Below are 27709 nucleotides of genomic sequence, written 5' to 3'. Positions count from 1 at the left end.
AATCCCAATCCGGATCTGGAACTTAGATTATTTTAAGTGATTCTTCACCATTGAGAGATATGGGTCTAAAACGATATATAGCAGGATATCTCAAAAGTTAAGGATGGGTTATGCCAAAACTAGGTGGGTGATCAGTTGGTTCGGTGACGAGTATAAGCCAATTAGTATCGCAATAATACTCACGAACAGGTACTTACAATAATCCAACTTAATAACTATATTTACCTAGTTATTTGAAAAATATAGAGATAGTCGGTGTATATTGGGTCATTTTGAGTAACCCTATCGTATACCCTTTTTAATACACTTCGTAGTGCGGTATGCCCTTTGACCTTTTTGGCCCTAGGTTTGAATGTTTTGCTTTAGAATCATCCTTTTTATCTAGCTGAAACGGGTTGGCCTCAAAAACCTGTAAAAATCTGACTTTTTCTCTGTGTAATCACCGTATTTATGCTTTATGTTGTTTTGTGTCGGTGAATGTTATGTTTGTAAATAATGGATAATTCTTCGATCTTTGCTTTTTATTTATTTGAGCAAAGAAAAGAATCCTGAAACAGATGCCCAAGACCGGTGGCTTTTGTATGGTTTAGTATTTGCCTGTAATCATTGTATTTTTCCCCTTATGTCCATGTGTTAGACTGAATATTAGCATGATCACCAATATATTATAAATACATCACGGCCCTCATTATTTAATGCTGTTTTATAAAATTTCTCACTTTCATCATTGCAATTTTTAAAATACAGATATAAATAAATAAATTGTTTTTCCCCTGTATTACATTCCTGATTCCACCCTATGTTAACTGTCTTTCAGTGCTGCGACATAATCTTCTTCCTCTTCCTCTGTACTTCACCTTCTAGAGGACAATCACTTTGTTACATTTTTGTTGCATTTGTGGTTTTAAACTAAAATTGCCTCATCATGTTCGTGTTTTAAACTCCCTCCCTCCCCAGCCCTATCTTAGATTCCGAAGCTCCTTGGCATCGTTTCCGAAGGTCTGTATGCAGGTTGAGCGTGGGCCACGCGGTTCAGGAGCAGGTCGTGCTAGATAACCGCATGACCTGACCGAGAGTGTTTCACAAACATACTGTCAAGCTTCCAGCTGGCCGTATGAACAGCAATCCATAGGTTATTTGCACGAGACAGCGACACTGTCCGGGCCACAAGTAGGCACAGGGGTGATCGGTTTGTTTCTAGGGGAGTAGGGGTAGAAGATACTCAGAGCTTGAACAGGAGATGCGACCGCTTAGGTGAAACAATCCTGAAACAATCTAGGACGTGAATGTTCAAAGATAGTAGGACTTTTATCAATTTGATGTGAAGCCATCAAAAATGGAACCGAGACATACAACATAGAACATAGAACATGGAACATGGAACTCTCCTGCATCATTTCTCTTGAAGGATAATAGGCTGAGTCAACCCGCCTGGTGTTATTCCACACTCAAATAGGGGCGCAAACCCTCAAGACCCTATTATATTAAGGCTGCCATATTAACCATATTAACACCAGGCCTACTTTTGCAATAATCTTATATTCACAAATGAAAAATGAACCTCATTTTGTTTTCCGCCAGTTTGAGTTTTACATTTTGGATGCCGTTTGTCCATGAACTTACTGATCTACGCTCACACCTGCTCAGCTCACCTGCACCTATATGTATCGACAAAACCTATTCACTAAAACTATTACAATAAACAATTTAACACATGAGATTCACACTTTAATTTTAATTTTCCAATTGAAAGTTCTCGTGGAATGCAGCAACATAAACCTACTGACCTCAGTTAGCATGAGGGTTAGGTTTTGGATTAGGTTTAAACTTTTGGCTTAAATTGTGGTTAGAGTTATAGATAAAGGTTGACTTTAGGGTTACGTTAGGATTTGAGTTTGTGTTACGGTTAAGGGTAGGGGTAAAATCAGGCTTTGGGGTTAGAGCTGGATTTGGGTTTGAGTTTGCGGTTTGGATTAGGTGTAATGTTAGGTTACATAAAGGTTAGGGTTAGATTAGGGTTGCGATTCAGATTACGGTTATGGATTGGGTTAGATTAGGGTTAGAGTTTGTGTTACGGTTGAGGTTATGGTTAAAAATCAAGTTATGGGGATCGAGCTAGATTTGGGTTTGAGTATGGATTAGGTTTAATGTTAAGTTACATAAAGGTTAGGGTTAGATTAGGGTTGGGATTCAGGTTAGGGCTATGGTTTGGGTTAGGTTTTTTTTTTTTTTTTTTTTTGTATACAAGATCGAGGCTCGTGAGAGAGCGAACATTAATCACACAGAAAGACAAACAGACACATAAAACAAATAACATCGGGAGCGGTAGACAAGATGGGGAGAGAGGGGGAAGGACACAAACACAACATTTGAGAGCAGGGACCGAGAGACATGGAGACATCGAGAGATCTGTGGGAGGGAGAGGGCTTTGGGGGGGAGGCATGTGAAGGGGGGGAGGCATGTGAAGGGGGGAGGCATGTGAAGGGGGGGGGGGGGTGGGAGAGGTATAAACATATGGACACTGCCAGGATTTCCAGGAAATAAGTTGGAATTTCAAACAAGGTGGATCTGGGGTGAATTAGTGGGGGTAGAAAAGATCAAGGTTATGGATGGGGGAAGATAAGAGATGGTGGTGAACAGCAGTTTTAAAGACCTGGAGGGAGGAGAGGGATTGAAGGGAGTGTGAGAGTTTGTTCCACAGGCGGAAGAAAAGAGGAATGAAAGAGTGAAGGTGAGCAGAGAGCCGAGATTTCGGCAGTTTAACCATCAGAGGGTTGCTGGCAGATCTTGTGCGACCTGTAGGAATATTTGGGGGACAGAGCACGGAGAGAGCTGGGGGAGCAAGGCCGGAGAGGAGTCGGTAGAAGACAGAAAGACCACCTACCTGCCTGCGGTGAGTGAGTGAAAGGCCCTCAGAGATAGCTTCATCGCGGGAGATTCCAATGATTTTGAAAGCTTTGGATTCAACAGCGTGAAGCCGAGCCAGGTGTGAGGCAGGTTAGGGTTAGAGTTTGTGTTATGGTTAAGGTTAGAGTTAAGGTTAAGGTTAGAGTTAAGGTGTTATGGTTAAGGATAAGGTTAGAGTTTAAAAAGCAGGTTTCGGGGATATAGGTAGATTTGGGTTTAGATTTTTTTTTTTTTTTTTTTTGTATACAAGATCGAGGCTCGTGAAAGAGCGAACATTAATCACACAGAAAGACAAACAGACACACAAAACAAATAACATCGGGAGCGGTAGACAAGATGGGGAGAGAGGGGGAAGGACACAAACACAACATTTGAGAGCAGGGACCGAGAGACATGGAGACATCGAGAGAACTGTGGGAGGGAGAGGGCTTTGGGGGGGAGGCATGGGAAGGGGGTGGGGGGGGGTGGGAGAGGTATAAAACATATGGACACTGCCAAGACTTCCAGGAAAGAAGTTGGAATTTCAAACAAGGTGGATCTGGGGTGAATTAGTGGGGGTAGAAAAGATCAAGGTTTTGGATGGGGGAAGATAAGAGATGGTGGTGAACAGCTGTTTTGAAGACCTGGAGGGAGGAGTGTGATTGAAGTGAGTGTGGGAGTTTGTTCCAGAGGCGGGAGAAAAGAGGAATGAAAGAGTGAAGGTGAGCAGAGAGCCGAGATTTCGGCAGTTTAACCATCAGAGGGTGGCTGGCAGATCTTGTGCGACCTGTAGGAATATTTGGGGGACAGAGCACAGAGAGAGCTGGGGGAGCAAGGCCGGAGAGGAGTCGGTAGAAGACAGAAAGACCACCTACCTGCCTGCGGTGAGTGAGTGAAAGGCCCTCAGAGATAGCTTCATCGCGGGAGATTCCAATGATTCTGAAAGCTTTGGATTCAACAGCGTGAAGCCGAGCCAGGTGTGAGGCAGGAGCACCAGACCATAGGGGAGAACAGTATTCCATTGAGCTGTGGATGAAAGCCTTGTATGTGGTGAGGAGCTCAGGTGTGCCTAGGAAGGACTTCGCACGACGGAGGATGCCCAGTCGGCGACTGGCTTTGGAGGCCAGCTTGGAAATGTGGTTTTCCCAAGAAAGATCATGGCAGATGGTGAGACCCAAAAGCTTGAGCGACAGAACTTCTTGGAGAGGATTGTTGAGAAAGTAGATGGGAGGGTTGTCCAGTCGATCTTTTCGGAGAGACATAGTAAGAGAGTGAGATTTGTCAGGATTGAAAGACATGTTCCACATGTTTGACCAATCTATGATTTGGTCCAGGTCTTCAGAGAGTGAGGAGGCTGCATATTGCCGATCTGAGGGAAGAGGAATGGAGCGGCAAGAGAGTGGAGTCATCAGCAAAGAGATACAGAGGATTTTCCAGAGAGTCGGAGAGATCATTGATAAAGACCAGAAAAAGCACAGGGCCCAGCACACTGCCTTGGGGAACTCCAGCCTGAACGGGAAGGGGAGATGAGAGAAATCCATTCAGGGCCCCACGTTGACTACGACCAGAGAGGAAGTCCGCAAGCCATGCATGGAGATTTCCATGGATACCATAGGAGGAGAGTTTGGTGAGCAGAGCTGGGTGCCAGACCGTATCGAAGGCACGTGATATGTCAAGGGAGACAGCTCTGATTTCCTGTTTGGCATTGAGGACCTCCATCCATTGTTGAGACAGCAGAAGCAGCATGTCCAGAGTAGAGTGACCTGGTCTGAAACCAAATTGATGATCAGAGATCAAGCCATTGGAGAAGAGGAAAGATTTCATATCCGAAGCAATGATGGATTCCATGACTTTGCTGATAATTGGGAGCAGGCTGATTGGTCTGTAGTTGCAAGGATCTGTTTTTGCACCTTTTTTGTGTAAAGCGGTAATGTTTGCTGATTTCCAGGATGCTGGCAGATGACCTTGAGCAAAAGATAGGGTGAAAAGAACAGAGAGAGGGTGAGATAGAGCGGCAGAGCAGGATTTTAGGACCCGTGGGCTGATGCCATCTGGTCCAGTTGCAGAATCAGAGTCGAGGTTTGACAAAAACTCCTCCACCTTGTCAGGAGAGAAGGTCACAGAGTCCAGGAGCAGTTTGGTTCGACTGGGAAAGGTGGGAACAGAGAGAGATGGGTTTGGGACTAAGGATTTTGAGGCAAACACAGAGTTGAGGCATTCGGCTTTGTCACGTGCGATGTCAACTGTGTGGCCATTTGAGGTAAGGGAGGGGATGGAGGGGGAACAAACACCAGAAACGGATTTGACCAGACGCCACCAGGATTTGGAGGAAGGAGACAGGTTTGAGAGTTCATTCTTGAGTGAGGAGAGATAGTGCTTCCTGGCACTCCTGAGGATAGACACACACTTGTTCTGAGCTTGGTGGAAGGAACTGAGATTTCCTTCAGTTGGATTAGCCTTCCAAGAGGCAAAGGCAAGTTGTTTCAGGGCAACTGCCTCACCACAAGATTCAGTGTACCATGGACGGGAGGAAGGGTAAGACAACTGAAGGCGAGATGGGATAAATCTGTGCATGAGAGAGATCAGTTTGCTTTGGAAGAATTCCCAGGAAGAATTGATGTCAGAGGCAGTGGAGATGGGAGACCAATCCAGACGATTGATGGCTGCTTGAAGACCGTCCCAGTCGGCCTGAGTGAAATGCCAGACTCGTCAACGCTGAGGAGGCTCTCTGAGAATGGCCAGAGAGATGTCCACTTTGACAAGCACATGATCAGAAGAACCGATTGGAGCAGAAGAAGAGCAGCAGACATTAGCAGGGAAGTTAGTCATAACCAAGTCTAGAAGAGAAGATACTCCATTGGCTGAGATCCGGGTCGGGAAATTGACAGATTGTGTCAATCCCAGTGAGTCACAGAAGTCCTTTGCTGAGGTGCCATGACTGGTGAGAGAGGAACCCACACCCAACCAGGTGGCATGATGACAATTGAAGTCACCACATATGAGGAAGAGAGAGTTGGGATGAGTGGATAGAAGTTGGTCCATGTTGTCAGACAGTGAAATGTAGATGGAGTCATCACTGTTTGGGGGACGGTACAGAACACATATGAACAAAAGGTGGGAGCGGAGAGGAAGCCGTAGCCAGAGGTACTCCTGGGGGTGAGGAGGAGAGAGGGCAGTGCAAGGAGAGTGAGGAAGAGAGTTTTTTATAAAGATAGCCACCCCACCACCAGGCCGAGGCTCAGGTCTATCATACCGGAGGAGGGAGTAACCAGGAAGAGATATTAAGGAATCAGAGACATCTTGAAGGAGGAAAGTCTCTGTTAAGCAGATCAAGTCTGGATTGTCAGAAGCAACCTGTATGGAGAGATCAGTCAGGTTTGAGCGAAGGCCCCGGATGTTTGAGGTCCATACCGTTAATGAAGAGAGAGGGGGAGCATCGGGTACAGGACAGGGGAGGGGAGGAGTAGGGTAAGATGAAGGATGAGAGGGGGAGGTAGGGAGAGCAGTTGTTAGTGTGTCAGCGATTGCAGAAGAGTTCCAAGAAAGGGAAGGATGAGGAGGATGAAAGGTTTGAAGGTGAAGGGATGAGGCACAGAGAGGGGTTGTTTGAGGGGGGGGCAGAGGAAAGAAGAAGGTTGGTGGGGGTGGAGGTATGAGATAGAAGGGAGACGAAGTGGGGAGGAGGCAGCTTTGAGGAGCAGGGGGGAGGAGGGAGAATTGGAGAGGAATGGTATGGGGGGAGATTTGAATGGGAGGGGTTGGGGGGGAGTTTTGAAGGGGAGGAGTGAGGGGGGAGTTTAGGAGGGGAAGGGCAAGGGGGGAGTTCAGGAGTGGAAGGGCAAGGGGGGAGTTCAGGAGTGGAGGGGTAGGGGGGGAGTTTAAGAGTGGCGGGGCAAGGGGGGAGTTTAGGAGTGTAGGTGCAAGGGGAGGGATTTGGATGGGAGGGGCAAGAGGGGAGTTTAGAAAGTGGATGATTAATGAAAGACGAACATTGAAAACAAATTGGGTTTGTTGTGATTTTCAAGTTAGCAATCCGGTTCAGAATGATGGAGGAGGGATGGAATGAATGTGAATTTAGACCATGTAGTGAGGGAGACGTATAAGATATTGAATTTCTTTTTTTTGAGGTGGAATGAGTTGGAGAGGAAATTGAGAAAAGCCTTTTAAATAGGAAGAAAAACAGCGTGTTGTAAAATACCACTGAGTAAAACACTGAAGGGGAAAGGTTATACATATTTAAATAATATTTAAACAGAACCGTGAACAATCTTATGTGCACAAAAATACCAACGGGGGGAGAGCCGAGAGGGACCACCACGAGTCACGTGAAGGGCAAACGGTGGATGGCAAGGAGTTAATGGGGGCGGGGCGAACAGCACACCTGGACAGAAAATACAGGATGAGTCAACAGTACACGTGGAGAAAGGAAAATAAATGTTTTTGGTTTTTTTTTTGTTTGTTTGGTTTTTGGGGGTGGGGGGGGGGGGGGAGGTGGGGATTTAGAACGTTAGACAGAGTATTATGTTCGGGGTAGAAGGGAAAAAAACTAAGAGCCAAGCAAAACACGATTAAGATAACAAACACCGACGGGGGTACAACTACAAGGCCACACACGAGGAGCAGAACACGATTAAATAATTACAAGTTACAGGAAATTCAAACCAAAAGTAACTATAAAAAATCAAAACAATAACGCATGGACGATAAAATAACGAGTTGAAATTTGACAATCTATCTGGGGAAATGGGGGAGAAACACGTGGTCGAAGAACGAACGACCGAACGAATAAGAATGAATAAACGAATGAGAACAGAGAAGGAAATGTTTTTTTTTTGGATTTTTTTGAGTTGTGATTTACACAAGGAAGAGGGCTATGGGGTGAAAAGATTGGGAAAACAGAGAACGAAAGTTATTGGATTACAAAAACACGGACCGCTGAGAGAAAAACAAAGCCTCCAGGTTGTACAGTGTTCACTGTACAACTACAAGGCCTCAAAACACGACCCGAATTAACACGATTTTCAATACAGGTATGAAAGATTTGCACCGAAAATCTTCGTCGGGAGACAATATATACACCATAAAATAAATAGTTATAACGAAAATACAAATGGGAACAATTACTTAACTTCGATTTCGATGGATAGCATGGAGAGCTGAGAATAAACGAACCCTCGCCAGCAAGACCGGAAACGGAAGTTTGTTTTAACGTTTAAGTAATTTGGATTCGTTTTAACGTTAAGTTACATAAGGTTGCGTTTAGATTAGGGTTGGGATTCAGGTTCGGATTATGGTTTGGGTTAGGTCAGGTTAGGTTAGGGTTTGAGTTTGTGTTACGGTTAAGGATAGAGATAAAAAGCAGGTTTAGGGGACAGAGCTAGATTTGGGTTTGCGTTTAGATTTGGATTAGGTTTAATGTTAATTTACATAAGGTTGGGGTTAGATTAGGGTTGGGATTCAGGTTCTGGTTATGGTTTGGGTTAGCTTACGGTTTGAGTTTGTGTTACAGTTAAGATTAGAGTTAAAAAGCAGGTTTAGGGGATAGAGCTAGATTTGGGTTTGAGTTTAGATTTGGATTAGGTTTAATGTGAAGTTACAGAAGGTTGGTGTTCGATTAGTGTTGGGATTCAGGTTCAGGTTATGATTTGGGTTAGCTTAGGGTTTGAAGATGGGGTGGGGTTTGATTGCTCAGTTTGACAGTAAGACGGATATGTGTGATGGGATGCAAGCAGCAGCTGCGGAAAGAGCGTGTGCTCGAGCAACGACCGAGCGAGCGGATGGATCGAATGGCAAGGCTTGGACACACGAGAGCATGGCTGGTCATTCGCCCGTGGAGTCGCCCAAGGGTCAGTGCTACTTTATGGCGCCACTTGGAGTTGCGCTAAAGGAAGAACGCCGTAAACTAGTAAAGGAAATGTCTCTGCTCAAGCATTCACAGGGCGGCTGCTGGACACGCCCCCGTCTGTTGGCTCTGCAGGTGCCACAAAGCAATAAATCCAAGGCTCGTTTGGACATCCCATGAAAGATCAAAAGTTTGTGAAGGAAAACAAATCTTTGTGGAACTTTCGCTTGTCCCTCCATGCTCTAATTGCGTCGGGTCCAAAATTTCTATCTTGAATCTGAAAGAAGATTGGTGAAACCCAGCACTGTATTTCATGGATGATATTGCATTATCATGTTTGCAATGAAATAGTGAAAGTGTGCTGTTGTGGTTGCGTTTACTCAAAGGCTGCATTGCAGCAATACATAATACAAGGTGCAATGGATTTTTTCTAAAATAAATAAATAAGCAATAAATATGTCGTACATAGCACGATACTTGCGAAATCCCTAAAATAAGTTGTTGACCTTTGGCCGATGTTGACCTCAAAAATAATTGGTGGTTGAATTCAGTGATCTGATATGCAAAATCTCTTCAAATTTAAAGTCAATCAAATGACAAGTGAAGATTTTAGAAATCTGGCCTACGTTGACCTTTCACCTTTAGACTTCAAAAATAATTGGTGGTTGGATTAAGTGATCTGATATGCAAATCCTGTTCAAATTTCAAGTCAATCAGATGAAAATTGATGATTTTACAAGCTTAACTTTAGTTGTTGACCTTTGGCCTATGTTGATCTCAAAAATAATTGGTTGTTGGATTAAGTGATCTGATATGCAAATCCTCTTCAAATTTTAAGTCAATAGGAAGAAAATTGAGGATTTTAGAAATTCAACAATAAGTTGTTGACCTTTAGCCTAAGTTGACCTTTTGGCCGATGCTGACCTCAAAATTGATTGGTGGTTGAATTCAGTGACCTGATGTACAAATCCCCTTCACATCTAAAATCAATCGGATGAAAAATGCGGATTTCAGAAATTCCACTTTAAGTTGTTGGCCTTTGGCCTAAGTTGACCTTTTGTCCGACGTTGACATAAAAAATAACACTGGTCAACAGCCAAATTGGTTCTGACTTATTTTCAACTGTTTCTAACTAATTTGGTGCCCACGAATCCGAATCTGACCTTAAAATTTCGCTATCATGTAACCTTGACGTAGTACATCATAAGTGTGGATAAAATCTTTAGAGCATGCGGATTTCTTGATTAAGTCTCAATAAGTCTATTTATTGTCACAAAAAATAATATGAATTTAAAGTTTTTATTTACATCACATAAAAAAATGTAAATCTCCAAAAATAATATTAACTTTAGAAAATATCACAAAAAATAATATGAACTTTAAGTTTTTATTTACATTACATAAAAAATGTAAATCTCCAAAAATAATATTAACTTTAGAAAATATCACAAAAAATAATATGAACTTTAAGTTTTTATTTACATCACATAAAAAAATGTAAATCTCCAAAAATAATATTAACTTTATAAAATATCACAAAAAATAATATGAACTTTAAGTTTTTATTTACATCACATAAAAAATGTAAATCTCCAAAAATAATATTAACTTTAGAAAATATCACAAAAAATAATATGAACTTTAAGTTTTTATTTACATCACATAAAAAATGTAAATGTCCAAAAATAATATTAACTTTAGAAAATATCACAAAAAATAATATGAACTTTAAGTTTTTATTTACATCACATAAAAAATGTAAATCTCCAAAAATAATATTAACTTTAGAAAATATCACAAAAAATAATATGAACTTTAAGTTTTTATTTACATCACATAAAAAATGTAAATCTCCAAAAATAATATTAACTTTAGAAAATATCACAAAAAATAATATGAACTTTAAGTTTTTATTTACATTACATAAAAAAATGTAAATCTCCAAAAATAATATTAACTTTATAAAATATCACAAAAAATAATATGAACTTTAAGTTTTTATTTACATCACATAAAAAATGTAAATCTCCAAAAATAATATCAACTTTATAAAATATCACAAAAAATAATATGAACTTTAAGTTTTTATTTACATCACATTAAAAGCGCTTCTGAACTTTACTTTTGCGTTTGTAGGAGCAATCACTTTCACGCTGTAAAGTCCAACAGTAGTCGCCCATCATGTTTGGATTGAATCGGCCTTGATATCGAGTCTCCATGATGGCAATTTCCTGGTGAAACCTTTCTCCATGTTCATCACTGACATCGCCAAGATTTTGTGTAAAAAAAGTCCAGATGAGAATGGAAGAAATGTATCTTGAGTGACGTTCGAGCACCGAGCGCTGGTAACTCTTCAACATCTTGTCCACAAGCTCTTCATAATTTGGTGCTCGAAAATTTCCAAGGTGATTGTTAGCAAGAGCCACAAAGCTATCCCAAGCAACGCTTTCCAGCTCAGATAGTCTCGTTACAAAGTCCTGATTAGTGAGTACAAGACGAATTTGAGGACCATTGAAAACACCCGCCTTTACTTTGACCTCAGGTACAATGCCTTGGAACTTAATTAGCAAGTAGTGGAAGCCAGCACCATCTTGATCCATGGCCTTCACAAAGTTCTTCATCAAACCAAGTTTCAAATGAAGTGGTGGTAAGAATACCTTCTCAGGGTCAACAAGAGGTTTGTGAATTTCAAATAAAGTGGTATTCCTATGGTATACTGGTTCTCAAAAACTGGATGTGCTATTGAAAAGTGGATATTATAATCGAAAACTACAGGTTCATGTTGGTTAGAATCACCTCAAAATATACTAGAACCATAAAACATTAAAAATTTTGTTGACCAGTGAAAATTGATGGTTGAATTCAGTCACCTGATATGTAAATCCTCTTCAAATTTCAAGTCAATTGGATGAAAATTGAAGATTAAAAAATTTTTGAAAAAATTGTTGACCTTTGGCCTATGTTGACCTCAAAATCAATAATCTTCTTCCTTATGACCAACTCTATCGTTTGGTGAAGTTTCGTAAGGATTGGTTTAAAATTGTGACCTGTAGGCGATTGACATACAGAGAAACAGACCACAGGCAGAATAACGGACAAAAAGCAACCAATAAATTTGAAAAATCTTCGATTTTCGCAAATAATTAAAATAGTACAATCAAATTGAAAAATTATGTTTGAAGCTTGACTCGAAGACTTCAATCCAAATTTCGACGTTTTGAGTGAAACAATAAACCGTTAATGACAAATTATCGTTAACGTGTGGTGTTTCTCTAGAAAAAGAATCTGTCAAAAAAAGAAAAAAAAAATCACTTAATACAGCAGAATCTTACTGAGGTTGTACATTACTTACTTACTTACATGTTACTTATTTAGCTTAATTAGACCTCGTTTAGCTTGTACCTGTTGCTGTGTTTGAACCTGGGTCGTAACTGCTGAAATCTATCTATCCGGGTTCTTCCCGAAATCTTTGTTATTTGTTACTTTCACACTTCTTTCTACTTTTCCACATTTCTCTTTATTCATTCTAATTCTTGCTTTTTCTTTATTTTTGAGAAGTGAATTATTTTCTGTAAGGCTCATTTGGCTGCACTTGGATGGGATTGAGGTTTGCGGAGTAGCGGCTGAAACCCGAATCCTATCCAGATTCCTCATAATGACTCCATCTTTGCTCTTTACTTGTCTGGGTTTCTCCTGATGACTCCAAATCAGTATTTGGCCTTCCTTTTGATTACAAAAAAACAACAATACAGGAGTTAAACAAGCACCCTCTGATAAGTGAGGGAATTTTTGTTGACCCTATCCATAACAATCAGGGTTTATTCACAATATTTGAGCTTTATTTGTAATGTTCGATTAGTTTTTGTTCTTTGTAAGTCCCAATTATTCCCATTTTTTTGTTGGGTCAGCCGAGGAAAGTTTTTGGCCCAATTATTTCAAGAACCAGCTGGCCCGGCCTGATGTTGAAATGAAGTTTTTTTTTGCGAATTCCCTCACAATTCTAAGGTTGTGCGTTTTTATGATGGATGATGTTTTGGAAGCATGGGTATTTCTATACGTATTGGGAATCACCATCGTTTTGGTTGCTCAGTTTTCCTGCATAACTGCATCACACAAGCAGATGGCGCTCTGCTAGATGAGTGTGCCCTGGAGAGCTCTTCAGTACATCCATGAATTCCAGACATTCCTTAAATGTCAATTCAGATTCTTCCCCGCCATTCAGTAGATAAAGGTGTTTAGAATGTTAAAGCATGCTGTTTCCTGTTAATCGCTGTACTCATATGCACACTTCTAGTTTAACATTCCCTTATGATTTGCAAATGGCCTCTTTAAGTCATCAAGTGAGGTCAAAACGATTTTCAATAATGAGGTTAATTTGCGTTACAAAGCCCATCACCGGATTGAATTTTAGGTTGTTATATGGTTTGGTCAGTTCCTGGGATAAGGGAGAATGGGGTGTAACAAAATAGATATCTTAATTATTTTTCGAATTCCAAGTTTACTCCGTGATATCTTCAGCTCTCGCACCTCAAGAGCAAACGCTGGTAGCTCCTCTTGCATGTATGTAGATTTCTGGTGAGCTAGCAATTTTCACCTACACACATCTTAGACTTGCAACTATGTCGTTAAGAAAACAAAACTTTCATGTGCACAAATTCATTCGATATTATATTCTCCCATTTTCCTTGACATCATGATACCTGTATAATCTCAGTTTGATATTACGCATTCATTAAATATTATGTTAAGCACCAACACTAAAACAAAGAGTCCTATATATACTTTTCAGCTTTCACATTTTGCTTCGAAAATGTTGTAATATAAAGTCTGTTTGGGATATTTAACACTTATTTATATTAACATAACTTTACTTTGGCCATTATGAAAATAAAACTCTGGAATTTTGAATTAGACCATATACCAGGGAAAGTATGAGTTGTTAGTATCTATATATGATGCAGCTGTAATTCAAATGTTTTTTAAATTCTCATTATACAAGTATATGACGTAAAAATAATAATAATAATAATAAATAGTTTAAAATTTTTTTTTGGTGAGAGTGCCAAAACGTAGCATTTCTTCGTCTATTATGAATACTAGTGGGGAATCCCACGTGCATGGAGGTGTATCGTTGCGATCGGTGCAGCCGTTTTTGCAGTACCCAGGACAATAAGGTTAGGCGGGAGTACAAACCTGAAAATGCTGGAGACCAAAGCAGAAATTGGAAAAACAATATAGCCTATTTTACTCCAGGGGGTCCCAGGAATACCCACCCAAAATTTCGTTGCGATCGGTTCAGCCGTTTTTGCGGTACCTGGGAACGGACGGGCGGACGGTCGGACAGGCAGACAGACGGACAGACATTTGGTGAATGATAGTAAGATTATCATCATCATGTACCATCCCTATTTGTAATTTGTTTTACGTGCCGGTGATAGCTCGGCTAGTTTTCATGAAGGACACCGTGGGGTCTTTAACATCCACCAACGAATGTCGGCAGAAGGGGAGGCCCAGTTTAACGTCCAGCACGACAGTTTATAACTGGGTCGGGATTCAGACCCATGATCACCAGCTTGGAGGCGAATGTGTGTACCTCAATTGTATCCTGCCAGTGTCAATATCTCATTCGTACAATTTTTTAAATGCCTCTCATACATGTTGACAATGCAGAAAAGAATATTGCAACTTTGTTGATGCAACTGCAAAACAGTGCAAGTTTATTGTAGTTCAATTGCAATACAATTCAATTGTTAAAAAAAAAAAAAAAAAAAAAAATTCAGTTGGAAAACTCTTCAGCAGCCTTAAAGCCATTGAGTCACAGCTTTGTTTTAGTAATTGCAAGACAATAGACCTTGAAGAAACCTTTATTTCAATGCAAATATTTATGAGAAACAGCATATAACAAAGAGTATCCGTACGTTATAGAAGTATTTAGATTTTCTTTCACAAAATAATTATGGCAAATGGCTATCTCACAATCCAGCAGCAAATAATCGGTATTTGGAAAAAATCAATATGTTTAGCTTTAAAAGTGAAAAAGGTTACGTTCAGAGGAAGTCAACAACCACAATACCATTTTGTCACCAAACAAAACTTCACAACTGATCAGAAGCCATTCGCTGTGGGATGGAAATGCTCTTTAAAAGAAGTTTGTTTCCAAAAAAGTTTGTTTCCAAAAAAAGTTTGAGAAAATTTAATTCTTTCTTCCCACAGGGCTCATGATCCAGGTCGAGAGAAACCACAAAAGGTCTGAGGATGTTTTAGTGACAACAATGGCTCATTGTGTCGAAGAGGCCAAATCAATGCGAATGGTAATAAATCCTGGTAATGGAGTACTTCTTGTCTTCTTGCAACCATCACAACAGTGACGTCATTAAAAAATAATAATAATTATATTTCTATAAGTCGCATTTAAATGTATTTAGCATATTAACCAATGTAAACCAGGTTATTTTATCAACACTTCCATAAACGTACAGTTTTCTAAGTATTTATATTTTAACACAGTTCTCAATAAGCAGCCTTAGCTGGAATGAAAGGTTAAATTAAATTAAACATGTCACAAGTGCTAATGTATATTTCGTTACATTACATTAAAAGTCTCAAGCAAAATATCAATTATAATTCTTCAGCCTCGTTTCTAGTTAATATTTCACACTATAACAAATTATATATTTTACATTGCAGTGCTTACAAGTAAATTATACAATGGATAAAGTGGTTTTGATTACCCGTGCATGTAACTGACGCCTCCTGCAACCCAACAACAATATGCAACATTGCAGCTCAAGGGAAAAAAAAAAAAAATCCGAAATGGCAAGTTCGATGAAACTTTAGTTTTTTATATTACATATAGAAAGAAATATGTTGGTGAAAAACCAGATTAATTGTGTCATGCCATCTGTATTTGCTGAGACGCATAGCTCGCCCGGTCCGCAGCAAGGTCTAGCTAGTGGGGCAGGTGGCACATTAAGTATCAGCGTCGTCTCAGATAGAGCTTCTACGGCTCAAGACTTGGACCAAAATGTCCATTCTCAGTCCTATCACAAACACTAGAACGATTCTTTTCCAACAAATCCAAAGCATGGTATGAAAAAGTAATAAAACTAACTTTTGCATGAATGTACAGTCCACTATAAATGTATTTGCATATGGAATCATTTGCTTTGTAAGAACACTGTTACAAAAGTGCATCTGCTATATCCAAAGAATATCCACGCCTTGTGACGGATCAATCTTGACAAGTAATGACAATGTTGTCTTGGAAATATGTACTCAACTGTTGAGGCCCAAAGAAACACGCAAAGTCTGGGAATCCCATAACACGTTATTCACATTTTTTTAGGCCAATACGATCATGCCCGGGCTTCTGTAGCCCTATCCTCTGGAGCAAGAGGCCGAAAGCAAACGAGTAGACCATCAACTGGATGGACAATGGGCACTGCATGCATTTGTGGAAATGACTGGCTTGCAAGTTCCCAGCTGCAGCTAGAAGCGAGCTCAATTGCAAGCACCTTGATGATGACCTTCGCCAACTCCTTTCCCAGGCAGCTTCGTACACCACCACCAAATGGAAGATAGCTGAAACGCTCCTTCGCATCTTCCCGACGGGCCGGACTGAAACGCTCTGGGTCAAAATGTTGAGGCGAGCTGAAAGCTGCTGCCATGTCCTGTGTGTCTCGAATGCTGTACATAACTCCCCAGCCTTTTGGGATTTGAAATCCCTGCAAAAGCACAGATAACAAGGAGAAAAGGACATAAAATGTTAGAGCCCTGTGGTTTTAGTAATTTTGCTCTATGGAGATAAAAGGCCGCAAGTCGGCAATCTTTGGTCAGATTACAAAACAAAATTTTCTGCATACGTACACTCTCATGTATTGTCTTTGTGCCTAGTTTGAACAAAATCGGACCATGCATTTTCAAGGGATATTGGGGACTTGTTTAAGTGATAAAATGGCTGCCAGTCGACCATCTTGGATCTGATCTCAAAATAAAATGACGGGCATATGTAAGCCATCATTCATTATCTGCCTGCCCAGTTTTATCAACATTGGTAAATGCATGTCGGAGAAAATGGTTGGGCACGTGTTCAACATCGGGGTTTTTACAACTAAAATGGCTGCCAGTCAGCCATCTTTGTTCACATTGTGAAACAAAAGTGTGTATATGTATACCAACATGTATTGCCTTTGTTTCAAGTATGAATGAAATTGGTCAATAAATCTCCAATATCTGGTTGCGGACAGACGGACGGATGAGACCCAATCCATAAGGCCTCATTCCGGACCAAGTCCAACGGGGGCTAATAAAGTTAATGATGAAACAGTGTGTAATGAGCAGCAGAAGTTTGACGTCAACCTACAGAACAAGTATATTGACATTTAAAAAAAATGCAGCACTCACGTCTAACTCAAATGTCTTCAATGCTGTCCGGTAACCACCAGAAACAGGAGGCAGCAGGCGAAGCACCTCCTTTATTACCCAGTCAAGGTAATTAAGCCCCATGATTGAAGAAAGTGATAGGCCCTGGTCATCAGGGCCAGCGGTAGATGGTGGCGAGAGACCAGCATCGACTATCTCTTCCTGGAGTTTCGTTAGTACAGCTGGGTGTTTCAAGAGTTGTAGAATGAGGGAGGTGCTGGCACTCGCAGTTGTGCTATATGCTGCGAAGATCAACTCCACCACTGCTTCCTGAAAAAGCCATGTTTGGATTCTATTATACATCCGTTTCGAGCATTTTTACAAACAGTCACAATTAAAGAATTTCATTTCCAGCCAAAGTGATGAAAATCCCACATCTTCTGCAATAGAGATATTTGTATATAGAATGAGTCCCGCAGTGCTCAGTCATGAAAAAAAACAGAAATAAAAAAAGATGAAAAACATCGACACCAATGTATTCTTTGCTATAAAATTGATTCACTCACATATCCTATTCGAATTTTTTTTTTTTTAAAAGAATATCCAATGTGTACAGATCCCAGTGGTCGGATTAGTATGCTTTTGTATACAGGGATTATCGAAACATTTGTGAATGAACAATCAATGTGAAGTTTTCTGCTCATTTTATCTCACCTTCAGCTCCAGCATTGACATGCCTTTGTCATGCTGATTGGCACTGCTGATGAGGATATCTAAAGCATCTAAATAGTCCTTGGTCTCGCCTTTATCGAGCTTCTCCTGGATAAACTTCTCCAGAAACATGTGCAGTTTATTCCTTGCATTTATTCCCTGGGAGGAAAGAAATATCCATAAGTTAACTTTTGGAGTGTAGCTTAATACACAAAACTCATCAATCACTTATTACACGAAACCCACGTGATGTGCAATTTGAGTATGATGGCTAGAACCTCCAGTCATGACTAAATATTGAGTGTCCTGAATGACCTGCATCAGAGGGTTCTTTGGCAAATTGTGTCGAGGGAAAATGCAAGTGAAAAATGTTCACTTTCCCGATATATGTATATATATGTGTATATATTGTTACGTTTTTGGGGGTATATGACGGAATCTCATAGAAAAGATAGGATCGCATAGGTATAGCATGGACCGTTGACGTGTAGGAGACATCTCAATGTATTTAAATAGGGAAACTGGAGCTTAAGATTGTTTATATGTCTTCACACGGGGGGAGGGGGAGGGGGGGGGGTGGGGTGAAGCTGTGTTACCTAGTTAGGGATTAAGGTTAGTTTTCCCACAGTATGTGATTGCCTCCAGTGTATTTTCCCTACGCTTTTACAACTAAAACAAGCCTGGCCATAAAAACCCCCGTTTAAACAACAACCACCGGAACCGCCGACAGTACCCAAACACTGCCGGTCAGCAAGTAAGCCATGCCTTAATGACGCTCACGCCAAACGAAGCCAGCAGGCCATGCCCCGAAGTTCGTCATCTGTCAAACACGACTATGGGGTGGTTCGAAAGGGCCCGGCGATTGGCCAGTGTGATGTCAGAGCGAAAACGTTCTCGGGAAAAAGGGCCGTTGAAAGAAGAATCGCTCTCTTGGGGTTTTTGTGCTGGATGAGGAGGTTCAGCCATTGTTGTGTGAACTGGTGAGGAGAGCTTTGTTTGGAGATGGTGGAACTTTGGCAGTTTTGACAGTGAGAGGAGGTCTTGGCGGCGGTTTGAGTGGATCTTGGCACTTCGGACAGAGTGGAGAGCGAAAGAGGGCTGTTTCGGCTGCTTGCTTCACGCCTGGGCGTTTTCAACGTGTGGCGCCAGCGATATTCTTGGAGCGTTTCCCGCTCAAGTGGCGACACCGGGTGCACCGACAACCAAGCTCACCAAAGTGCTCGTTGGTACGCCAAAGTTGAACGCTGGCCGAATAAAAGGAAAACATTTTATTTCTTCATCTTTCCCCTGTGTGTCATATTTGTGACTGAGGGAGACGTCTCACAGTAGGAAATATTCGATTTGCCTCAGCATTTATTTTATTCTTTGATTTACTTTCATTAAGTTATTTGTTGAATTTATTTGTTGTGTCGTGTTTGTTCATTGTGGGTATCGAAATAAACCCTTGTGCTTCTGTCCAGGTAAGTGTTTGGTTCCTTCACCTGCACGCGAAGGACCAACTGCCAATTTTGGCTACAAGCCTCAGAATTAAGGACCGTTCTGGCTATTCGTCCAAGGCTGGTATTCATTGGTATACGGACAGGACAATATGTATGTATATATATATATATATATATATATATATATATATATATATATATATATATATATATATATATATATATATATATATATATATATATATATATACATACATACACACAGTCATGTGAAAAAGTAAGTACACCCCATGTAAAGTTTTGACCTTTTCATCATATTTCAACATACAGCTATTTGATCTTCATTTCAACAATATTGATAGATAAAGGTGATATAATATAACAAATATCATGAAACATTTACATTTTGTAGTCCATTGTATAATTTAAATAAACATAAATGCAAATTTCGCATGTAGAAAAAGTAAGTACACCCATGGCTCTAATAGGTGGTATTGCCCCCTTTGGCAGAAACAACCTCAAGTAGGCGTTTTTTATAACTACCAGTCTCTGACATCGACTGGGAGAAATTTTTGCCCACTCCTCCATGCAGAATTCTTTCAGCTGTGCGATGTTTGAGGGGTTTCTTGCATGCACAGCTCGTTTCAAATCCCCCACAACATCTCAATGGGATTTAGATCCGGGCTTTGACTTCGCCATTCCAGAACCTTCCATTTCTTTCTTTTCAGCCATTCCTTGGTGGATTTACTGGTATGTTTAGGGTCATTGTCATGTTGCAAGGTCCACCTTCAGTTGAGCTTCAACTGTCCGACAGATGGCCTCACATTATCCTCAAGCACCCTCTGGTACAATGAAGAATTCATAGTGGATTCTATGATTGTGAGCTGCCCAGGCCCTGATGCAGCAAAGCTGCCCCAAACCATAATATTTCCACCACCATGCTTTACAGTTGGTATCAGGTACTTGTGGTCAAATGATGTCTTTGGTTTTCGCAAAACATGTCTTCTGGTACTGTGGCCAAAATAGCTCTACCTTTGACTCATCTGTCCAGGGCACATTGTTCCAGAAGTGCTGGTCTTTGCCTCGGTGTTCATTGGCAAACTTTAGTCTTGCCCTGATGTTCTTTCTGGACAGCAAAGGTTACCTTCTGGCACACCTCCCATTTAGATCAAATTTGTGCAGCCTCTTTCTAATGGTAGACTCGTGCACTTTGACATCAACAGTGGCAAGAGCTACCTGTAGGTCCCGTGATGACATTCTGGGGTTCTTAGAGACTTCTTTCAGCATCTTGCGGTCTGCTCTTGGGCTGAACTTGCTGGGGCAGCCTGGCCTGAACAAGTTGGCAGTTGTTTGGAATCTTCTCCACTTGTAGATGATCTTCCGGACAGTCGAATGATTGATTTCAAATTGTTTGGAGATCTTTTAAAATCCATTCCCAGACTCGTAGGCATCTATAACCTTCTTTCTGAAGGCCTCAGAGAGCTCTTTTGATCTCGGCATTTTGACACCACACACTTCAACAACAAAGAACAAACCAAACTAAATGTCTGAGGTTTAAATAAGACAGGTTCCTCCAAGATCCTCTCTAACGATGTTCTAATAATTTGCACCTGAGTAGTGATAAATGTAGGGGTGTACTTACTTTTTCCACATGCGAAAGTTGCATTTATGTTTATTTAAATTGTACAATGGACTACAAAATGTAAATGTTTCATGATATTTGTTATATTATATCACCTTTATCTATCAATATTGTTGAAATGAAGATCAAATAGCTGTATGTTGAAATATGTTGAAAAAGTCAAAACTTTACATCGGGTGTTCTTACTTTTTCACGTGATTGGATATATATTTGCACTTTTTTCAAATAATGCAAGATTGCTTCCAGAAAATTGTTGAAATAAAAATATATTTTGGTATCCACATATGTATTTCTTTGGTTTACAGTGGAAAAAAACAAAATATCTGAAAAAAAAATACTAAATCTTAGCTTATTCCACAAAGAAACCCGAAAATGGGCCGGAAAATATTATTGGCACCGATAAGAAGTTGTTAGAAATAATTATATTTCAAGCAGGTGATTCTCCTTTACTTTGGAATTGAACTCACCTGTGGTATAAAAAATCTCTCATTCAACCAGTTTGAAAAGAGAAAAGGAGTCATTCTGCTGTTTTGTGTTGCTGTGTGTACTCAAAGGAGCATGGAGCAAAGAAAGAAAAGCAGAAATTGTCTGAGTAGGTCAGACACAATATTGTAGCCAAACATGGACAATCTCAATGCTACAAATCTATTTCCCGAGACCTTGATGTTCCTGTGTCTACTCTACGCAATGTTATCAGGAAGTTTAAGGCCCATGGCACTGTAGCCAACCTCCCTGGACATGGCCGCTAGAGAAAACAAGAGAAAACTTGTTTGAAGATTGCAGCGAAGGATTGTTCGAATGTTGGAGAAAGCACCTCAATCAACTCCCAAACAGATTCAAGCTGACGTTCAGACACAAGGTACGACAGTTTCAACTTGCACCATCCGTCGCCAACTCAATGAAAGGAGAACCAGGTGGACCCCACTGCTGCTGAGCTGAGAGAGAGAGAGACATAAGAAAACCTGACTGGAGTTTTCCAAAGCACACCTGAACAAACGAAAATCATTCTGGAAGAATGTCCTGTGGACAGATGAGACCAAATTAGAGCTTTCTTGTAAAGCACATCATCTCTATGTTTACAGAAAACTAAATGAAGCCTTCAAAGAAAATAACACCTTCCCTACAGTCAAACATGGAGGAAGTTCAGTGATGTTTTGGGGTTGCTATGCTGCCTCTGGCACCGGGTGCCTTGAATATGTGCATGGCATCATGAAATCAGGAGATTACCAAGGCATTTTGGAGCACAATGTTCAACCTAGTGTCAGAAAGCTGGGTCTCCGTCGAAAGTCATGGGTCTTGCAGCAGGATAATTACCCCAAACACACTTCAAAAAGCACCCAGGAAATGTTCAAGACAAAACGCTGGACTTTTCTGAAGTGGCCAGCAATGAGTCCAGATCTAAATCTCATTGAACACCTGTGGGGAGATCTGAAAACAGCAGTTGGGAGAAGGCACCCATCAAATCGTGGAGAACTGGAGCAGTTAGCATAAGGAGAGTGGGCCAAACTGCCAGTGGAGCGGTGGAGGAAGCTCATTCATGGCTATAGGAAGCGCTTGACTGCAGGTATTTTCTCCAAAGATGGTGCTACCAAATATTAAGTCGACGGTGTCAATAATTTTGTCATTTTCATTTCTTTTTATTTTCTGATTTAAAAGGATATATTAAGTTCTGAATCAAAAACAAAGGTTCTGTAATATTAACAGTGAAATAAAGAATTGGGGAGACCAAATACTTTTGTCAATTTAAAACTTATTTTTCAGTACAATTGTGAGTTGTTTGAAAAACGTGCAAGGGTGCCAATATTTCTGGCCACAACCATGTATGTATACATATATGATGGGTAATGGTTTTTACAAAACTTTGGTGCTGTATAAGCAGTTTCTTGGCAAGGGTTATACTGGGTGGGTTGCCATTGCTCTCCCAGCTTTGTTTGTCCATGCTCTCTGTCCTCTTAAATGCTGAACATCAAGTTTTGACATACTGTGATGCATATCGTGGATGGTTGGCATATTGCCCAACCTTTCTCTAAGTTAATATAGTTTCGTTTTTTCCTCCTCCATGGTATTATTAAACACAGTACTTACAGAGAAACGGTTGATTAATTTGTTTTATCTCTTAATGATTTAGTCTTTCCATCACAACTTGCAAATGCCGCACAACTTCCATAGATAAGCAAGTTAAGAGGACTTCAAAAGAGAGGCTTAAGTTGGCATTGTGGAAAGTTCTTTTTTGTGTTCGTTAGTGATTAAGTGTTAACTTGATCATCATTAGGGTGGCTTGGACACCCTACGGAGAACGTGACAGGTAAGCAGCGACCCGCTGTTGGGAATCCTTACACAGCTGAAACATTCAATTAAGTCTTTAGTTGGCTTAAGATCGGGCTTTATCTCCCTCCAACTACCTGCACAATGATTCAAGAACCCCAACCAGCTTGGCTGACTGTGCACCAAATCAATCAACCCGTTTGTTTGCAAACTCAACAACGTTAGTGCAACAGGCACGAGATGTTATGGTTTCAACAATTAGCGAAACAGAAAGTACGAGGTGCATGCACCAGCATACCAGAAGGTCGCTCACCTTGCGCAGACCGCTAAATGGCAGGTCAAACGGTAATGAGAACAGGTTCTCCACGAACTGCTCGAACACCTGGCCCAGGTTCTCAAGCTCTGCGTCGCTCGGGCTGAATCCCAGTAAGACGCGCACGGCGATTCGGAAAGTCAGGCGTTTGCAGGCTGGGTACACGGTCGTTGGTGTCAAGGCCGTGCTCCAGCTGGATACGGCGTCCCGCACTACGCTCTGAATGCTTGGCAGGTAGCTCTCTAGTGCGCTGTGGCTCAGCACAGGAGCCATGACCTATGGACAGGCGGGTGCACCAGGCATCATGCACGGATCGACGGAAATGCACGTTTTATGAACCCGCACACAGATCGGAGGTCGCGATGGAAGCAGCGAGTAGGAAGAGGAGGAGGGAAGCAAACAAGATGCGGACAACGCGTTTAGCATTCCTATTGTCCACTGTTATAATCGATGAGCACAGATAGCCCATGAGTGTCAGGTTGGCCGGTGCGGCGTTGCCATCTGGAAAGGTGTACAGACTAAAATAAAAAGGTGTCTGTAAGCAGTGTGTCGGCTCACCTTGCGCTTGAAGCGATGTATATCGCCCACAGAGTTTGCCAACGTGCTGCCACCCAGCAATCGGCGTGTGCTTTGCGGCCACTGCGACATGACCAGCTGGTGCTCGCCCAAGAGGATGCGCCGCACATTCTCGCCTCCAGTGACGCGCACCACGGGCCGGCCCAGCAGGTGGGTTTTGAATACATTGCCGTAGCGCTCACGGCGGGACGAGTGGAAATCTGCACCCTGTTGGGCCACAAAGAGCTTGACTCAGGACTCAGAAGAAGGTCTTGCGGGTTTTTCCGCTCTCTCACTCCTTCCTCTTTACATACTCCTTCACTCCTGCTCCCGCTCGTCTCACTCGTTCAGTCTCTCTCTCTCTCTCTAACTCTCACTCTCCCACTCTAACACTGTGTTGAACTGCCGCGCTCTCTACTTCTCTGCTATTTCCTCTCCTCCTCCTCCCCTGCTCTGAGGCTCCTACGCGTAATGCGCGCTCTCTCACTCTCTCTTTCTTTCTAACACTGTGTTGAACTGCCGCGCTCTCACTCTCTACTCCTCTATTTCCTCTATTTCCTCTCTCTCTATATATACCTCTCTCTCTCTCTTTATACCTCTCTCTCTCTCCCTCTCTCTCTCTATATATCCATGCCACCATGGTCCGACTATCCCTTTGCAATCTGTCTTCTCTAATGCTCAAAGTCCTTACTGCGCTCAAACTTATCAAGGTAATTAAACTCTAAGCTCTACAATGTTAATCATTCTAAGCTTTTATGCCAGAACCGATCATTGAAACAAACTCATAGTGAATTAAACATGCAAAGTGGTATACATGTGCGTTTGTGTAAATGATAGTTTATACACACCATATCAATGTTTCTTAGAATCAGTGCACGCATAAAACAGAACGAGCATTTGTGGGACAGGTGCATATGGTGCAACACGTTGGGCCGCAACTCGCCAAGACGGAGCACAGATTGCGCGCAAAGCAACACTTCCTTCCATAAAGTTTCAGGTGGAGCGAGGTGCACACGACGTACCTGCACGAACCAATGGAGCGTTTCTCCCACCAAGGGAAGGCCCATGGAGCCCTTAGGCAGGGGAAGGTCGATGCTGTCGTCGCGCCCGGCATTCCAGCGCAACACCCAAAGCTTCTGCACCGTGGCGAACACGATGACGACGGAGGCGAGCCAAATGCTCAGGATGGTCACGGTGGAAAACACGTCCACGTCTGTCGCGAGCATTTTCCCGCTACCGGTCACTCGTAGATCGCCGACCCAGGGCACGACCGGAGGAGGCTCGAGGAGCGCTGCGAATGGGAGAAACACCGTAATGTTCATCGTGTTCAGAAACCCGAGCACCAGATATTGCGCGAATAAAGCGTCTCTCTATTGAATGAAGCACAGGTTCCAAATTGGAGTCTTCTTCGCGCTTCCTTCGCTTATATTTATAGAGATGTGGCGTTGTGGGCACCGAGCCAGACTCGGATACGATAGAGACCGGCTGCGCCCTCGTGTCGACTTTGCTGGGGCCGCGGGCTTCGCTCATCAACCTTTATAGGCAGGAGCAGCGAGGCGCGCGCTTCTTTGGGAGCACACCAACACCTTTAAGCACCCGATACCTGCATCACGAGGCTTTCAACCTCAGCCCAAAGGCTCTTTAATAGCCTCTCAACGCCTCTTTGTTATTTTTTCTCCTTTCTGATCTTCTTCACTTTTTTCTTTTTTGCTCACACCCCAATGCCATTTAGAAGTTCAACAGAACGCGACGTTAAGGAGCACGTCAAAATATCGAGATAACATCTGTGATATATAGCAAAGGTCATGGATAAGTCATTGTTATCTCATTACGTCATTACGCCATTTATGCGAAGTTTCCTCATTTTCGCTCAACAAGTGTTTCAATCGTGGAATGTGCTTTTTGTTGCCATGGAATATGATAGTACTCCATAAGTATGGATGGCACGGGAAAAAAGGCCAAACACATTCAAATGTGTACATAGTGATATGTTTGAAAAACTACTATATGCATATATATATATATAATGCAATCCTCTCACAATCCACTACATAAAATATATAAAGCATATATTTCGTATACACCCTGGTAGTTGCTTGCAATATGCAAGCATGTCCCGCTGGTGTATACATGTAAATATATATATATATATTTCTACCGGAAAGTGCAGAAAAAGAGTAAGGTGTTGAAGTTTCCTAGCATCCACTTTAAGGTTTATCTCGTCTTCGACAATCACTCTCCCGTACGGCATTGGAAGCCAAGGAAACTAGGATAAGTGGGTGAAAGGTATACAAAAGGAAGGTGTAGCCACAAATCAGGTACGCGTGGGCTGTTGAATGACAATGCCACCGCGCGGCGTTCACGCATCTTGCAGAGTCCCAGAACCCCAGAGCCTCAGAACCCCAGAGCTCCAGAACCCCAATAAAGAGACTGCACGAGCAGTTTGGGCGAAAATCGTTTTCAACGCCGATTCCACTCGACAATCGCATAGTTTCGACCTTGATTGAAAATAATCACAAACGAACCGAAACGTAATCAAAATCACAGCGATCTTTATTCCATCATATCCCCTGCTAGATTTGGCATACCTGTACGAAAAAAAAAAACACTTATAATCGGGAGAAAGTTTGCCATCTCGTGTTGACTTTGTCAAAAAGTCATTTAATTGATTTTCAATAACACAAAAAAAAAAAGCGTCATTATCATTCATCAAGATGCGGATGTGCGAAGATGCGGATGTGCAAAATCCAGTGCGAAGAGGCAGAAAATGCAATAAACGATAAAGTCTTACTTATGGAAAGCCTTTTCCACTTACTATCCACGTGCGAGTCCTGAATGCAAGTGAAGGAAGTCCTCGTGAATGAACTCTTTCCGTCCTACGATCACTTTTATAATCCACATTACCATGGAAACCTCCTCCACGCATGACGTGCGATGTCCTGCGTCCACTATATATAGGACTACCTTGCATCAGCCAACTCCCCTGCCACACTCATAGCTGCGCACCAGGCGCGTGTTGGACTCTTCGCGCGAAGCAGAATGCAATTGCAGTTGAAAGTGATGCGCGGTCCGCATGGATTTCTTAAGGTGTTGTAATTTTCAAAATTTGAAATTGAAAAAATTTCAATGAAATCTCACTCGAGTTATGGTGTAAGGAGCTGATGAATTATCTTCACCTGCGACGTGCGATCAGACATGATGAAGTTAATTTGTGCAATACACATCTTTATTCGAGGTATTGAATGTAGCTGACTTTTTCCTGTCGTAAAGAGTTGTATTTTACCTGATTCGTTCGTCGAGTAAAGCCAATTTACCTGTGTCGTCGTGTTGCAAAGAGTTAGCAAAAGACGCGGCACAAATCTCCGGGCCCATTCGCACCGAATCGCAGCTATTCCTATCAGGACTGAAAGCATCTGGAACAGAAGGTTTCTAAAAAACTGCCCCGATAAAAAATAAAATATTTATATAAATTTTCTTAACCCTTTTGACATGGTCCGAGTAATTTCAAGGCAGCAAATTTCCCTTAGAAATCCATCAAAATCCAGTGCGTTTTTACCCTTGATCATTTGGCGTTGCTGGCGTGACACGTATTGGCGGATTAGGGCAGTGTGTTTACCCTCCGACCCGCTGGACGTTCATTTCGCAGCGCTTGGGAGACCCTGCGCCACCATCGATCTTCATCAGGCCGAGGAAAG

General features: G+C 41.7%; 1 protein-coding gene across 3 annotated transcripts; it reads right to left on the bottom strand.

Annotated features, from left to right (window-relative positions):
* Positions 1–14576: 14576 nt before the first annotated feature.
* On the bottom strand, positions 14577–27042 carry LOC137423033 (cytochrome P450 26B1). Of its 3 annotated transcripts, none has more exons than XM_068109809.2 (7): positions 26830–27042; positions 25037–25305; positions 24018–24242; positions 23460–23735; positions 17804–17959; positions 17132–17419; positions 14577–16452 (listed from the first exon to the last, which is right to left on the bottom strand). In XM_068109809.2, exons 2-7 carry the CDS (start codon positions 25238–25240, stop codon positions 16084–16086), a joined length of 1518 nt encoding a protein of 505 aa, XP_067965910.2. In that variant the 5' UTR covers positions 25241–25305; positions 26830–27042; the 3' UTR covers positions 14577–16083. The 3 variants fall into 3 exon arrangements, with proteins under 3 accessions (XP_067965910.2, XP_067965911.2, XP_067965909.2); XM_068109810.2 differs by having other exon boundaries at positions 26806–26870; XM_068109808.2 differs by lacking the exon at positions 26830–27042 and having other exon boundaries at positions 25037–25755.
* Between the last annotated feature and the right edge of the window lie 667 nt (positions 27043–27709).

Source organism: Myxine glutinosa, chromosome 3, assembly GCF_964187855.1.
Source record: "Myxine glutinosa chromosome 3, kmMyxGlut1.1, whole genome shotgun sequence".
Lineage (NCBI taxonomy): Eukaryota > Metazoa > Chordata > Myxini > Myxiniformes > Myxinidae > Myxine > Myxine glutinosa.
The sequence above is the reverse complement of the archived record's forward strand: the minus strand, read 5'-3'. Positions and strand labels throughout refer to the sequence as shown.